The sequence below is a fragment of the Balaenoptera physalus genome (genome assembly GCF_965194825.1).
Source record: "Balaenoptera physalus genome assembly, chromosome: X".
Classification (NCBI taxonomy): Eukaryota; Metazoa; Chordata; class Mammalia; order Artiodactyla; family Balaenopteridae; genus Balaenoptera; species Balaenoptera physalus.
Window position 1 is genome coordinate 49,907,554 of NC_138903.1, and position 17,714 is coordinate 49,925,267.

General features: G+C 37.3%; 1 protein-coding gene across 4 annotated transcripts in view; it reads left to right on the plus strand.

Moving 5' to 3' along the window:
* Window positions 1-17,714, plus strand: part of KLF8 (KLF transcription factor 8) — a 349,664-nt gene that overhangs the window by 68,499 nt on the left and 263,451 nt on the right. Inside the window, exon 2 of one of the 4 annotated variants that reach the window (XM_082444996.1) lies at window positions 10,177-10,228. The exons of the other annotated variants lie outside the window; for them this stretch is intronic. Within the exon in view, the coding sequence (XP_082301122.1) occupies window positions 10,222-10,228 (7 nt within the window). The 5' untranslated portion in view covers window positions 10,177-10,221. The remainder of the gene's footprint in view (window positions 1-10,176; window positions 10,229-17,714) is intronic. 4 annotated transcript variants of the gene reach the window in all.

Below are 17,714 nucleotides of genomic sequence, written 5' to 3' on the forward strand. Positions count from 1 at the left end.
CATTGAGTTTGCAGGAGCCTCTTTATACAATCAGGGCAGGCAAAACTTCTTCACTTTCCAGAGACGATTGTTGTTTCTGCCGGATTGACTGTTTTGTTATTCTCCATTATAATTGTGGGCTATTTCCAAAGGTAGGAGATATTGATGATCTGAGAGCTAAAGTGGTCCAAGGGCGTTCTGCTCACTTTCTCTCTCTCTGTTTCTTTCTATATGTTTCCATTCTCTCCTTGCTCTGAGTTCTCATCAATCCCATATAAGTACTGTTTCTATTTTGTGGCTTATTTTTCTACTATTCTCTTAACCATAACAAATGTAAGGGAGCATTCTCTAATATTTTTATTTGGAAGATCTTGCCACCACAACTTCTAGTTCCTTTATACAGATCTGTGTACAAGTTGTTCCTTTCCAACTTGTGACATTAAGTGTGGCAGAGGTTGCAATTCAAGAAACTGGTAACCTCACTTGAAAGTTCTTGCTTATATTATTGTAGTTACTTTCTGCTTTAGAAGCTCTTCAGGAGGGAATGTATGCCAGGAAACGCTTTCCAATTTCTTTTTGCTATTGAAAAGCTTATTTCTTATAGCTTTTTTGAGGTAAAACTTACAAACCACAAAATTCATCTATTTTAAGTTTACAGTTTGATGAATTTTGGTAAAGGTAGCCACCAACAAATAAAATTTCAGAACACTTTCATCATAGTAGAAATTTTGAAGGGAAGACCACAAACCTTATTTTTTTACCCTTTTCAGAGGGAACCTACCTGCATACAAAGAAACAACCTGAGTTTTTATTATAAAGCACATGTTTAGATTGAGCTTAACTAGCATCCCTGCAACATTTGCCCTGCTTCATATTTTTGTCTCATAGTCTAATACTGGAGATGAGTAGAGAAACAAATAAGAGCATTTAAATATTATAGCTTTCAAGAGATAAACACCTTTAGGTTATAGTGAAGCTACAAAGAAGGCATGATATATATACTGAGACAGAGAATGGGATGGCATAAGGAATGTTTGACCTGTCTTGAAAGATAAAAGGTACACTTGAGGAGGCTTCATATTTTGGTGCTATAGACAGATGATACTTTATGAATAAAGACATAGAGTAATGAGATAACTTGACCTGCTTCAAAGACTTGTAAGCATTTCCATAAAACTGGGGCATAGAAAGTAAGAGAAAGATGTGGTAAAATACAGGAAGAAGGCAACCAAATCACACAGGACCCTGTATGTTTTAATTGGGACCTTGTAATATCTTTATAGGTAGTGGATAGACACTGATAAATTTTAAGCAATCTGTATGGCCAGCTTTAATAAGACTACCCTTTGTGGGGCATCAATATGGAGACTGGATAGGAAGAACTGAGGCTGCAGGCAGGAAGACTGGTTAGGAAATCACTGCTGGGGTCCAGAAAGAGATGATTTCTAAAAGTAGGGCAATGGCTCTGGGAATGGAGAAAGGTTGGGTTTGAGAGATATTTTGAGATTGACTCAACAGGATTTGATGAAAAATTGGATGTGGAAGCTGAGGGAGGGTAAAGAATGACTCAGATTTTTGTTTGTTTTGTTTGTTTGTTTGTATCTATTTCCCATATATATATATATAAACATCCTTATTGGAGTATAATTGCTTTACAATGGTGTGTTAGTTTCTGCTGTATAACAAAGTGAATCAGCTGTACATAAACATATATCCCCATATCTCCTCCTTCTTGCGTCTCCCTCCCACCCTCCCTATCCCACCCCTCTAAGTGGACACAAAGCACCGAGCTAATCTATCTGTGCTATGTGGCTGCTTCCCACTAGATATCTATTTTACTTTTGGTAGTGTGTATATGTCCATGCCACTCTCTCACTTCATCTCAGCTTACACTTCCCCTTCCCTGTATCCTCAAGTCCATCTTCTATTCCTGCGTTTTTATTCCTGTCCTGCCCTTAGGTTCTTCAGAACCTTTTTTTTTTTTAGATTCCATATATATGTGTTAGCATACGATATATGTTTTTCTCTTTCTGACTTACTGCACTCTGTGTGACAGTCTCTAGGTCCATCCACCTCACTACAGATAACTCAGTTTCCTTTCTTTTTATGGCTTAGTAATATTCTATTGTATATATGTGCCACATCTTCTTTATCCATTCCTCTGTCAATGGACAATGAGGTTGCTTCCACGTCCTGGCTACTGTAAATAGAGCTGCAATGAACATTGTGGTACATGACTCTTTTTGAATGATGGTTTTCTCAGGGTATATGCCCAGTAGTGGGAGTGCTGGGTTATATGGTAGTTCTATTTTTAGTTTTTTAAGGAAGCTCCATACTGTTTTCCAAGGTGGCTGTATCAATTACATTCCCACCAACAGTGCAAGAGGGTTCCCTTTTCTCCACACCCTCTCCAGCATTTATTGTTTGTAGATTTTTTGATGACGGCCATTCTGACTGGTTTGAGGTGATACCTCATGGTAGCTTTGATTTGCATTTCTATAATGATTAGTGATGTTGAGCATCCTTTCATGTGTTTGTTGCCAATCTGTATATCATCTCTGGAGAAATGTCTATTTAGGTCTTCTGACCATTTTTGGATTGAGTTCTTTGTTTTTTTTTGATATTGAGCTGCATGAGCTGCTTGTAAATCATGGAGATTAATCCTTTGTCAGTTGCTTCATTTGCAAATATTTTCTCCCATTCTGATGGTTGTCTTTTCATCTTGTTTATGGTTTCCTTTGCTGTGCAAAAGCTTTTAAGTTTCATTAGATCCCATTTGTTTATTTTTGTTTTTATTTCCATTTCTCTATGCGGTGGGTCAAAAAAGATCTTGCTGTGATTTACGTCATACAATGTTCCTCCTACATTTTCCTCTAAGGGTTTTATAGTGCATGGTCTTACATTTAAGTCTCTAATCCATTTTGAGTTTATTTTTATGTATGGTGTTAGGGAGTGTCCTAATTTCTTTCTTTTACATGTAGCTGTCCAGCTTTCCCAGCACCACTTATTGAAGAGACTCTCTTTTCTCCATTGTATATTCTTGCCTCCTTTATCAAAGATAAGGTGACCATATGTGTGTAGGTTTATCTCGGGGTTTTCTATCCTGTTCCATTGATCTATATTTCTGTTTTTGTGCCAGTACCATACTCTCTTGATTACTGTAGCTTTGTAGTATAGTCTGAAGCCTTGGAGCCTGATTCCTTCAGCTCTGTTTTTCTTTCTCAAGATTGCTTTGGCTATTCAGGGTCTTTTTTGTTTCCATACAAATTGTGAAATTTTTTGTTCTAGTTCTGGGAAAAATGCCATTGGTAGTTTGATAGGGATTGCATTGAATCTGTAGATTGCTTTGGGTAGTAGAGTCATTTTCACAATGTTGATTCTTCCAATCCAAGAACATGGTATATCTCTCCATCTGTTTGGATCCTCTTTAATTTCTTTCATCAGTGTCTTATAATTTTCTACATACAGTTCTTTTGTCTCCTTAAGTAGGTTTATTCCTAGATATTTTATTCTTTTTGTTGCAATGGTAAATAGGAGTGTTTTCTTAATTTCAATTTTAGATTTTTCATCATTAGTGTATAGAAATGCAAGAGATTTCTGTGCATTAATTTTGTATCCTGCTACTTTACCAAATTCATTGATTAGCTCTAGTAGTTTTCTGGTAGCATCTTTAGGATTCTCTATGTATAGTATCATATCATCTGGAAACAATGACAGTTTTACTTCTTCTTTTCCGATTTGGATTCCTTTTATTTCTTTTTCTTCTCTGATTGCTGTGGATAAAACTTCCAAAACAATGTTGAATAATAGTGGTGAGAGTGGGCAACCTTGTCTTGTTCCTGATCCTAGTGGAAATGGTTTCAGTTTTTCACCATTGAGAAAGATGTTGGCTGTGGGTTTGTCATATATGGCATTTATTATTTTGAGGTTAGTTCCCTCTATGCCTACTTTCTGGAGAGTTTTTTTTTAAATTTATTTATTTCTGGCTGTGTTGGGTCTTCATTTCTCTATGAGGGCTTTCTCTAGTTGTGGCAAGTGGGGGCCACTCTTCATCACGGTGCACGGGCCTCTCACTATCACGGCCTCTCTTGTTGTGGAGCACAGGCTCCAGACGCGCAGGCTCAGCAATTGTGGCTCACGCGCCCAGTTGCTCCGCGGCATGTGGGATCTTCCCAGACCAGGGCTCGAACCCGTGTCCCCTGCATTGGCAGGCAGACTCTCAACCACTGCGCCACCAGGGAAGCCCTCTGGAGAGTTTTTATTGTAAATGTGTGTTGAATTTTGTTGAAAGCTTTTTCTGAATCTATTGAGATGATCATATGGTTTTTCTCCTTCAGTTTGTTAATCTGGTTTATCACATTGATTGATCTGCATATATTGAGGAATCCTTGCATTCCTGGGATAAACCCCACTTGATCGTGTTTTATGATCCTTTAAATGTGCTGTTGGATTCTATTTGCTAGTATTTTGTTGAGGATTTTTGCATCTATGTTCATCAGTGATATTGGTCTGTAGTTTTCTTTTTTTGTGACATCTTTGTCTGGTTTTGGTATCAGGGTGATTGTGGCCTCATAGAATGAGTTTGGGTGTGTTCCTCCCTCTGCTATGTTTTGGAAGAGTTTGAGAAGTATAGGTGTTAGCTCTTCTCTAAATGTTTGATAGAATTTGCCTGTGAATCCATCTGGTCTTGGGCTTTGTTTTATGGAACATTTTTAATCACAGTTTCAATTTCAGTGCTTGAGTTTGTTCTCTTTATATTTTCTATTTATTCCTGGTTAAGTCTTGGGAGGTTGTTCTTTTTTAAGAATCTGTCCATTTATTCCACGTTGTCCATTTTATTGGCATATAGTTACTCGTAGTAATCTCTCATGATCTTTTGTATTTCTGCAGTGTCAGTTGTTACTTCTTCTTTTTCATTTCTAATTCTATTGATTTGATGACTCAGATTTTTGACTGTGTATATATCAGCCATTCAGTGAGATGGGGACACCATGAGAAAGTTGGCACTCTGAAGCCTCCATGGCAATATTTATCAATTAAGTATAGTAGATGCCAACAGAGGCAGTTACTCAGAGTTTGGAGAGAGTCAAGGTAGAAAGGATTCTAAGGTGCAAGTAAGTATATCATTGAATTAACTGACTGTAGGCCTAGAGGAAGGCAAGTGAGGCTTCAATTGGGCTGATGAATTGAGAGAACTGGAATATGGTGAAGGGCTAGATATCAGAATAAGGACTAAAAGGAGGTTTAGTGGGAGAGGCCCAATGGGAGAAGTCAGGAGTTTAGAAAGATAAGACCATGTAATAATAGTTTCAGGGAATGAGAAGAGCAACTAGCATTTGTTGAGTGCCTGTTATAAGTCTGGTGCCACGTGTGTTGCCTCATTTATTCCTCAAGATAGATATAAACTTCTCTGAGCGTCACGAAATTAATCCCTTAAATGGGGACAATCCGATCATACATATGGAATGTAGGAAGAAAAGATTTGGAGCTGGAGTGGTAGGAATGATGAATTCAATTTTGGTCATATTGCGTTTGCAGGCATCTCTGCTCTGAGGCAGATTAGTATACACCGGTATACCCTGTGACATCCATTCTGATTGGTTAATGCCCGTACCTTATTAGTTAAATGTTTTGAATATCATCCCTGCCCCTAGCAGTCTTCATTGTGCATACTTGGATGTCACTATGGGAAAGGATAAATGACTATAGAATCCTGCATTTTAGGTTCTGTGTTAATCATTAACATCCCTGGGCTGAAAGACACGGTTGAACCAATTGTCCTTAAGATGACAGTTTCATTCCTCATTTTTGTGCTCTAAAAGGAGGCAGTACCATGTAGTGGATAGATTATGGGCTTTGAGGCCAGATGATACAACTAATAAGTGTTTGAGCTGCTATTTGCCCTTAAAATTCAGGCTCTTTTTTACCTCACCACACTGCCTCCTATTATAGTTTGAGGTCTTGAGACAAGATTATTTCAAGTAATGGCAAAGTTCAAAAGTAGGTGATTGAGGTAATATTGCAGTCCACTTAATTTTCTGGATAAGAAAATAAGTTCTTCAGAGCAACAGAAAATTTGGTAGTCATAGTTCTGGAATTTAAGTGTTTAATTAATAGTATTATATTGGCAGCAGTGTATATATGTTCATATGACACTACTTTTATGAAACTCTAACTCTGTAAGACATTCTTGCATTCTAACCTTTTCTCTTTTGGAAATATCAAACAATAAATTGACAATGTAAGAGAAAGAAGCCTCCACTTGGGTGGTATTAAACTTTCCTTCTAGGACAAGGATCTTGCATAAGAATTATCACCCAGATTGTGATTGGAATTCAATTTCTAGTAAAGTAAACATGGTTATTTCCAAGTTACTACAGGAAATGGAACAATGAGTTAGTCACAAACCCTTCACCTTTACCACAGCCTCCCCTGGGAGAAGTCTTGGAAAGCTACAAGGCCTCACTATTGAGAAAGGTATGGAAAGAGAGGTGATATGGAGCACTGTGGAAATGCCATACAGGCTGAACAATGGGAAAAATGTTGCTATGGATTGAATTGTATAACCTCCCCACAAAATTCATATGTTGAAGCCCTAACCCCCAATGTGATGGCATTTGGAGATGGGGGCTTTGGGAGGTAATTAGGTTTAGATGAGGTCATGAGGGTGGGGCCCTCATGATGAGGTTAGTGCCCTTATAAGAAAAGATGCCAGAGGCATCTGCCTCCCCATTAGAGGTTACAAATTCCAGTGCTTACAGGGCCATTCATTCACTTACGTGAGGTAAATGAGTGAAGTAGGCAGGCAAATACATTATCCATCTAAAGGAGACAACTTATTCTTGTCACACAGGGATGAAATTCTAGTATTGCCAGATTGTATTTTTCCAAGCAAATCTGGAAATCTATATTGTTGTATAAAAAGCCATCCAAATTGGATAATCATTATTATTTTTTTAATCTATGGACAAAAGATAACCTAAAATCACAAAATGACTTTTTGGCTAATAGACCTCCAGCTTACAAACTCTGACTGTATGAAATCCAAATTCCTTAACAGTGAATTTGATATCTTATTTTTTAAACAAAATATTATGTCCTTCCCTCATACTGGTATCAATCAGTCTTCATGGTTGCAAGCATTGAAACCAACTCTGTGTAACTTTAATAGATGAGGACTTTCTGGAAGGCGTACTGAGTAACTGGTAGAAAACCTGGAGAATTAGACTCAGAAAATGGGCAAGATCCAAGCACCATGGCCATAATTACATTATAGGAACCATCTGATACAGACACTGCTGTTACCACAACTGATACTGGAATGCCACTGCAGGCACCGATGCCATCTCTGTCAATGGCCACTGCCCCTGAAATAATCACAACTGCTGCCCCCTTGAAACTATATGTTGTTGCTGCTATCATTTGTAAAATGTAAACTTTTCTCTTCCTGTTTCTCTGCATCATTTAAAGCAGGATCAAATGTCCTGGGAAGGAGACACCATGAGCTGAACTCAGGTCATGCACCCACCCATAATACCTTAGTAGCCTCAGGGTGGGCAAAACTGAGTATCTGCATCTGTACCCATTCTTTCTTCTTTCCCTCTTGTTATGATGGAGGACGAGGTTCTCCTTTCTATGGCCAGTCCTCTGCTTGTGCATTAGATCCCACTCATTCCTGCCTTCTCAGAAACATTATTATTTCTCTCTTTAATATCTTCAACTTCTCTGTCTCTATAGAAGCTTCTCTATCAGTAAATAAATATGCTATAGTCTCTTATATCTTAAAAAAAAATCACCCTTATTTCTCACAAACAAACAAGTAAATCCATACATTCTCCTCAGCCAGATTTCTCAAAAGAGTTGTATTCATTCACTGGGTACATTGCCTCAGCTCTCACTTACTCAATATAGCAGTCTTGCTTCAACTTCCAACACTCCCCCAAAACTTCCCTGTAGAGGTCATCGGTGACTTCCTTTTCACTCAGTAGACACATGTCAGTGCTCACTCTCTATTTCTATGTTGAATTTGATGGGGTTAATCACTCCTTCCTTCTTGAAACATTAACTAGTTTGCACACTACCTTCCTCAAATGTACTCTTGCAACCCATTCTCCGCACAGTAGTCAGTGTGATCTTTTAAAATTAGACGTTATATCATCTCACCTCTTGATCAGAATCCTCCTTCAAAAGCTTCCCATTGCCCTTGGAATAAAGTCCGGACATTTTACAAAGGCCCTTCATGATCAGGGATAGGGAGGAAGGAAGGAGAGGTAAAGTGATTTGAGGAAGCTAAAAACAAAGAATGATTTCTCTTTTAATTATCCCTGTTCCTTCAACATCATCTCGTATCACTCTTTTCTTTTCTCACTCTATTCCTGCTACACTGGTCCTCTTGTAGTGGCTTGATGTTCTACGTTCTTTTTCACATCAAGGCCTTTGTACTAACTGTTCTCTTTGCCTGCTGTGTTCTCTGTCCACTACTCCACCCCATTCTTTTTCTTAACTCCTACTCATCTTTTCTGTTTTAACTCAAAGGTCACGTCCTCAGTGAAACTGTCTCTGGACCTGGGACTACGTCAGGTTTCCCCATGGTTCACTCTCATTGTGCTTTGTACTTCTCGTTTTTATCACATATACAATTGTAATTAATCAATTTGTGTTATTTTTAGTGTCTACCTTCCCCTACTGGACTGTAAGCTCTATGAGAGCAAGGGCCATTTTTGTTTCATACATCAAAGTGCCTAAAATTGTTTCTGGCACATGGTTGACACTCAGAAAATATATATACTTTTTAACATCTTTATTGGAGTATAATTGCTTTACAATGGTGTATTAGTTTCTGCTTTATAACAAAGTGAATCAGTTATACATATATCCCCATATCTCTTCCCTCTTGCATCTCCCTCCCTCACACCCTCCCTATCCCACCTCTCTAGGTGGTCACAAAGCACCGAACTGATCTCCCTGTGCTATGCGGCTGCTTCCCACTAGCTATCTATTTTACATTTGGTAGTGTATATATGTCCATGCCACTCTCTCACTTTGTCCCAGCTTACCCTTCCCCCTCCCCGTGCCCTCAAGTCCATTCTCTAGTAGGTTTGTGTCTTTATTCCTGTCTTGCCCCTAGGTTCTTCATGACCTTTTTTTTTTTTTTTTAGATTCCATATATATGTGTTAGCATACGGTACTGTTTTTTCTCTTTCTGACTTACTTCACTCTGTATGACAGAATCTAGGTCCATCCACTTCACTACAAATAACTCAATTTCGTTTCCTTTTATGGCTGAGTAATAGTCCATTGTATATATGTGCCATATCTTCTTTATCCATCCATCTGTCGATGGACACTTAGGTTGCTTCCATGTCCTGGTTATTGTAAATAGAGCTGAAATGAACATTGTGGTACATGACTCTTTTGAATTATGGTTTTCTCAGGGTATATGCCCAGTAGTGGGATTGCTGGGTCGTGTGGTAGTTCTATTTTTAGATTTTTAAGGAACCTCCATACTGTTCTCCATAGTGGCTGTATCAATTTACATTCCCACCAACAGTGCAAGAGGGCTCTGATTGAATCAGTGAATAGCTATCCTAAAGCATTTATGGGTTTTGGTACAGAATAGTTTCTCAATAAATATCTGTTGAATGAATGAGTAAGTGAATGCATAAATGAAGGCTACAGGTTTGATGTTCTAAGTTGCCATGTTATTCCTATAAACTGCACCTTAGCCCAATAACTATCCTCAATCCTATTTACTACCATGGCTTTGAAGGATCCACAAGGCTCTCAGTCTAATTCAGTATGGCTTTCTTTTCAGATATCTAATTTGTGCTTAGACCATGGGATTCAAAATGAAAAGAAGGGTCTTTCTCTGTTTATTGGAAGAACAAGGACACATATGAAACAAAAAAGAACAATCCAAGACTGTATATGATAGATGATATAATTGCATATAGCAGTGTGGTATCATTGAAAAAAGTACTGAACAAGATAATCAAAGACCTCTTTTCTAGTTAGATGTTGGTTTGCATCTTTGGCCTATCTGCTTATACTGTTCTTTTCACTTCTCTTCCTGCTATCTAATTTTAACAACTTTGTAAGACAGATTTATATTTTTCTATTGTTTTGCTTATCATGGGTTGTTGCTGCCTCTCCTTCGAACAATCTGTGTTTACCCATTTTTCTCCTTACTCTTTGTAGCCTGAAAATTATTATTCGTGACAGAAGGACAAAAAAAGAAGTAAAATGGAAGGTGAGGAGCATATTCTCCTATATCATTCATCAAATTTATACCACTGACCTTGTGCAATTTCTCTACCCATTCCTTACTTATCTTGCTCTGAATATAAACAAAGTGTGTTACCCTTATTGTTATTTTTGCAATCCTTAGTGCATTCTGGGCCTTATTCCTTTCTACTCCTTTGAACTATGGAGGGAGATATAGCTTCAGTTACCTTTCACAGTAAAAGGGAGAGAAATATATCTGGAACAGAGGTAAAGAAAGGAGAAATGAAGTGATTTGTAGAGAAGAAGATAATACTTATAGAGTAGTTGTAAAGATTTAAATATGTCAGTAAATGCCAGGTGTTTGGAATAAAGCCTAGCACACAATAAATACTTACTAAATGTTAGCTATTACTCTTTGGATGGTATCTATGATGAAGGCTGCATCAGTAAAGGTCCTAGAAGAAAAAATAGATGCAACATTCGTGTTAAGTAATTTGAGGAGAGTTTAATATTTGAACTACTTACAAATGTGTGAGCAAGGGATAGGAAAACCACAAAGGATAGTGTAATATCCTGGAGATGATAACAGTGGGTGCTATTAGTACTCCTAGGACTTAAGGAGTGCAAGTAGGGAGTGATTCCTGGAACTCAGTATGAGTAGAGGGCCACTTGACAGGAGCTGTGATCTTTGGTTAAAGGAAGTAGCCAGCCCACAGCGACCTTGCAGTGTAGAAGCTGGGAGAATAAATACCTCAACGATACTCTCCGTTTGCTTTCCAGACTCTTGCTGGTAACTCTCACTGGCCAAACCTCAACCAAAAGCAAGAGGAGAGGGGAGCCTGTTGATGGAGTATATATAAGCTAGTCTCCTGGGACACAAAGCAGGATGGAGAAAGTGGAGGGGTGGATCTGGAAGATAAAACAGAAGATATCACCACAGTCATGATATAGATATAGAAGGTATAGTCTTCTAAGTATTAGGAGATAAATTGTGAGGCATTTATGGTGTGACCAACAAGTCACCTGTGGAAATATCTGGAGATTTCTGTGAGAAGATATGCATGTTAGTTCACAAATAAAAGTCACCCACTTTGCCCCAGGGTTTAATTAATGACTCCAACCCAGAATGCTGCCCTGATGGAAGCTTCTCTATATGCCTATAAAAGTTATCTTTCTTTGGACCTTTTTCAGTCATAATACCTCAGACCTGTCTTGAAAGCCTATGCCTTTTTAAGGGAGGAGCTATGTTGCTGGTGTTTAAGAAATGATTGAGAAGGAGGTATATAAAAGAGAGAAGGTTGTTTCATCAGCTGGTACTAGAAAAAAAGACTTCAAGCTTAAATAGTCAACCTTGTATATTTCTCTTCCTCCACCACTACTACTCCATTCTTCTATCACCAAGGAACAATAAGACTATATACAATTGTGCTGGGAGAGTTCAAAGAACTCTGATTTGTTAGAAATCAGGCAAAGTCTTATAAGAAAAACTACATTTGAGCTAGGCTTTGTATAAAGGATATAGGCTTTAAAAATATAAACCAATATTTTAATATTTTTTGTTCACATCTCCTCTTATTTTCTATATGATTTAAAAGATAAATGCATAGTCAATAATTATATATATGTTAATGGGAACACAATGGGTAAACTTGTGTTTTTCCACATGTATAAAGATCTCCTTTGTTGTTGTTTTTAATAGTACAACTTACATATTTCAAATGGACAACAAAATTAGTAGCATTTATGGTGTTATAAGATAAACTACTTTTGAATGGGCACTTACTTTCCAGTACTTTGAGATTCACAAGACATAGCTAGAATATTTACTACTTTAGAAAATGTAGACTGCTGAAATCAAATGGAAGAGGGGACTCTGTGTGTGTGTGTGTGTGTGTGTGTGTGTGTGTGTGTGTGTGTGTGTGCCTGCGTGTTTTGATTGCTTGCCATTACAATGTTCTTCAGGTATTGGAAGAAGTTTCATATTTTGTTTAGACATCATTAGGCACAGAAACTTTTGTAGAACAACTTTGATGCTAGCACTGATATGGCTCTTGCGTCCATTACTCTATTAGATTTATTAACCCAATTAATTATTTTTAGTTACAACTTTTACAAAGTGGAGCTCTTCTTACAAAGACTGTGCTCAAGGCCCACATTTTATTTTTAAGGCTTTATACCTGGTTTTCACAAAATTTCCGAGATTGTGATGGCTAAAATCTTACATCGTGGTCACGTCCCCTTGTGTTTTTTTTTTTTTTTAACTGAGGTAAGAACACTTAAGATTGAGATTTACCCAAATGTTAATTATCTTAGCATATTGTCCGCAAGGTTGATCTATGTCGTCATCTATGGAAGGATTTCCTTATATTTAAAGGCTGAATAATATATATATTAATCTCATATTTTCTTTATTCATACATGTATCTATGGACATTAAAGTTGTTTCCACATCTTGGCTATTGTAAATATGCTGCACTGAACATGGGAGTGCAAATATCTGTCATCATGATTTCAATTCTTTGGGATAAATACCCATAAGAGGCATTGCTACATAACATGGTATATCTTTTTTCTTTTTTTTTTTTCTGAATGGAAAATAGCTTCTTTTTTTTTAGCAGGTTCTTATTAGTTATCCATTTTACACATATTAGTGTATATATGTCAATCCCAATCTCCCAATTCATAACACCACCACCTCCCCCACCGCCACTTTCCCCCCTTGGTGTCCATACGTTTTTTCTCTACATCTGTGTCTCAAATTCTGCCCTGCAAACCAGTTCATCTGTACCATTTTTCTAGGTTCCACATATATGCGTTAATATATGATATTTGTTTTTCTCTTTCTGACTTACTTCACTCTGTATGACAGTCTCTAGATCCATCCACGTCTCAACAAATGACCCAATTTCGTTCCTTTTTATGGCTGAGTAATATTCCATTGTATATATGTACCACATCTTCCTTATCCATTCATCTGTCGATGGGCATTTAGGTTGGTTCCGTGACTTGGCTATTGTAAATAGTGCTGCAATAAATATTGGGGTGCATGTGTGTTTCTGAATTATGGTTTTCTCTGAGCATATGCCCAGTAGTGGGATTGCTGGGTCATATGGTAATTCTATTCTTAGTTTTTGAAGGAACCTCCATACTATTCTCCATAGTGGCTGTATCAATTTATATTCTCACCAACAGTGCAAGAGGGTTCCCTTTTCTCCCCACCTGCTCCAGCATTTGTTGTTTGTAGATTTTCTGATGCTGACCATTCTAAGTGGAGTGAGGTGATACCTCATTGTAGTTTTGATTTGCATTTCTCTAGTAATTAGTGATATTGAGCAGCTTTTCATGTGCTTCTTGGCCATCTGTATGTGTTCTTTGGAGAAATGTCTATTTAGGTCTTCTGCCCATTTTTGGATTTGGGTTCTTTTTTCTTCTAATATTGAGCTGCATGAGCTGTTTATATATTTTGGAGATTAATCCTTTGTCTGATGATTCGTTTGCAAATATTTTCTCCCATTCTGAGGGTTGTCTTTTCGTCTAGTTTGTAGTTTCCTTTGCTGTGCAAAAGCTTTTTTTTTTAAGTTTTTTAATCTTTTAATTAATTCATTAATTAATTTTAAATTTTTGGCTGAATTGGGTCTTCGTTTCTGTGTGAGGGCTTTCTCCACTTGCGGCGTTCGGGGGCCACTCTTCATCGCGGTGTGCGGGCCTCTCAGTGTCGCGGCCTCTCTTGTTGCAGAGCACAAGCTCCAGATGCGCAGGCTCAGTAGTTGTGGCTCACGGGCCTAGTTGCTCTGTGGCATGTGGGATCTTCCCAGACCAGGGCTCGAACCCACGTCCCCTGCATTGGCAGGCAGACTCCCAACCACTGCGCCACCAGGGAAGCCCCTGTGCAAAAGCTTTTAAGCTTCATTAGGTCCCATTTGTTTATATTTGGTTTTATTTCCATTACTCTAGGAGGTGGATAAAAAAAGATCTTGCTGTGATTTATGTCAAAGAGTGTTCTTCCTATGTTTTCCTCGAACAGTTTTATACTGTCCAGTCTTATATTTAGGTCTCTAATCCATTTTGAGTTTATTTTTGTGTATGGTGTTAGGGAGTGTTCTAATTTCATTCTTTTACATGTAGCTGTCCAGTTCTCCCAGCACCACATATTGAAGAGACTGTCTTTTCTCCATTGTATATTCTTACCTCCTTTAACAAAGATAAGGTGTCCGTATGTGCATGGGTTTATCTCTGGGCTTTCTATCCTGTTCTATTGACCTATATTTCTGTTTCTGTGCCAGTACCATATTGTCTTGCTAACTGTAGCTTTGTAGTATAGTCTGAAGACAGGGAGTCTGATTCCTCCAGCTCTGTTTTTTTTAGGTAAAGACTGCTTTGGCTATTTGGGATCTTTTGTGTCTCCATACAAATTTTAAGTTTTTCTGTTCTAGTTCTATAAAAATGCCATTGGTAGTTTGATAGGAATTACATTGAATCTGTAGATTGCTTTGGGTAGTAGAGTCATTTTCACAATGTTGATTCTTCCAATCCAAGAACATGATATATCTCTCCATCTATTTGTATCATCTTTAATTTCTTTCATCAGTGTCTTATAATTTTCTGCATACAGGTCTTTTGTCTCCTTAGGTAGGTTTATTCCTAGATATTTTATTCTTTTTGTTGCAATGGTAAACGGGAGTGTTTTCTTAATTTCACTTTCAGATTTTTCGTCATTAGTGTATAGAAATGCAAGAGATTTCTGTGCATTAATTTTGTATCCTGCTACTTTACCAAATTCATTGATTAGCTCTAGTAGTTTTCTGGTAGCATCTTTAGGATTCTCTATGTATAGTATCATGTCATCTGCAAACAGTGACAGTTTTACTTCTTTTCCAATTTGTATTCCTTTTATTTCTTTTTCTTCTCTGATTGCTGTGGTGAGGACTTCCAAAACTATGTTGAATAATAGTGGCAAGAGTGGATATCCTTGTCCTGTTCCTGATGTTAGAGGAAATGCTTTCAGTTTTTCACCATTGAGAATGATGTTTGCTGTAGGTTTGTCATATTTGGCCTTTATTATGTAGAGGTAGGTTCCCTCTATGCCCACATTCTGGAGAGTTTTATCATAAATCGGTGTTGAATTTTGTCAAAAGCTTTTTCTGCATCCATTGAGGTGATCGTATGGTTTTTATTCTTCAATTTGTTAATATGGGTATCACATTGATTGATTTGCACATATTGAAAAATCCTTGCATCCCTGGGATAAATCCCACGTGATCATGGTGTATGATCATTTTAATGTGTTGTTGGATTCTGTTTGCTATTAGTTTGTTGAGAATTTTGGCATGCGTATTCATCAGTGATATTGGTGTGTAATTTTCTTTTTTTTGTAGTGTGTTTGTCTGGTTTTGGTATCAAGCTGTTGGTCGCCTCATAGAATGAGTTTGGGAGTGTTCATTCCTCTGCAATTTTTTGGAGGAGTTTGAGAAGGATGGGTGTTAACTCTTCTGTAAGTGTTTGACAGAATTCACATGTGAAGCCATCTGGTCCTGGACTTTTGTTTGTTGGAATATTTTAAATCACAGTTTCAATTTCATTACTTTTGATTGGTCTGTTCATCTTTTCTATTTCTTCCTGGTTCAGTCTTGGAAGGTTATACCTTTCTAAGAATTTGTCCATTTCTTCCAGGTTGTCCATTTTATTGGCATAGAGTTGCTTGTAGTAGTCTCTTAGGATGCTTTGTATTTCTGCGGTGTCTGTTGGAACTTCTCCTTTTTCATTTGTAATTTTATTGATTTGAGTTTTCTCCCTCTTTTTCTTGATGAGTCTGGCTAATGGTTTATCAATTTTGTTTATGTTCTCAAAGAACCAGCTTTTAGTTTTATTGATCTTTGCTATTGTTTTCTTTGTTTCTATTTCATTTATTTCTGCTCTGATCTTTATGATTTCTTTCCTTCTGCTAACTTTGGGTTTTGTTTGTTCTTCTTTCTCTAGTTCCTTTAGGTGTAAGGTTAGATTGTGTATTTGAGGTTTTTCTTGTTTCTTGAGGTAGGCTTGTATTGCTATAAACTTCCCTCTTAGAACTGCTTTTGCTGCATCTCATAGGTTTTGGATCATAGTGTTCTTATTGTCATTTGTCTCTAGGTATTTTTTTATTCCCTTTTAGATTTCTTCAGTGACCTCTTGGTTATTTAGTAACCTATCGTTTAGCCTCTATTTGTTTTTGTTATTTATGTTTTTTTTCCCTGTAATTGATTTCTAATCTCATAGCGTTTTGGTCAGAAAAGATGCTTGATATGATTTCAATTTTCTTAAATTTACTGAGGCTTGATTTGGGAACCAAGATGTGATCTGTCCTGGCGAATGTTCCGTGCACACATGAGAAGAAAGTGTAATCTGCTGTTTTTGGATGGAATGTCCTATAAATATCAATTAAATCTATCTGGTCTATTGTGTCATTTAAAGCTTCTGTTTCCTTATTAATTTTCTGTTTGAATTTTCTGTCCAATGGTGTAAGTGAGATGTTAAAGTCCCACACTATTATTGTGTTACTGTCGATTTCCTCTTTTAGAGCTGTTAGCAGTTGCCTTATGTATTGAGGTGCTCCTATGTTGGGTGCATATATATTTATAATTGTTATATCCTTCTTGGATTGATCCCTTGATCATTATGTAGTGTCCTTCCTTGTCTGTTTTAACATCCTTTATTTTAAATTTATTTTATCTGATATAAGTATTGCTACTCCGGCTTTCTTTTTATTTCCTTTTGCATTGAATATCTTTTTCCATCCACTCACTTTCAGTCTGTATGTGTCCATAGGTCTGAAGTTGGTCTGTTGTAGACAGCATATATATGGGTCTTGTTTTTCATTCATTCAGCGAGCCTGTGTCTGATGGTTGGAGCATTTAATCCATTCACATTTAAGGGAATTATCGATATATATGTTCCTATTACCATTTCCTTAATTGTTATGGGTTTGTTTCTGTAGGTCCTTTTCTTCTTTTGTGTTTCCCACTTAGAGAAGTTCCTTTAGCATTTGTTGTAGAGCTGATTTTGTGGTGCTGAATTCTCTTAGCTTTTGCTTGTCTGTAAAGCTTTTGATTTCTCCATTGAATCTGAATGAGGTCCTTGCAGGGTAGAGTAATATTCATTGCAGGTTCTTCCCTTTCATCACTTTAAATATATCATGCCCTTCCCTTCTGGCTTGTAGAGTTTCTTCTGAGAGATCAGCTGTTAACCTTATGGGAGTTCCCTTTATATTATTTGTCATTTTTCCCTTGTTCCTTTCAATAATTTTTCTTTGTCTTTAATTTTTGCCAATTTGATTACTATGTGTCTCGGCATGTTTCTCCTTGGGTTTATCCTGCCTGCGACTCTCTGCACTCCCTGGACTTGGGTGGCTATTTCCTTTCTCATCTCAGGGAAGTTTTCGACTATAATCTCTTCTTATATATTCTCAGGTCGCTTCTCTCTCTCTTCTCCTTCTGGGACCCTTATAATGTGAATGTTGTTGCGTTTAATATTGTCCC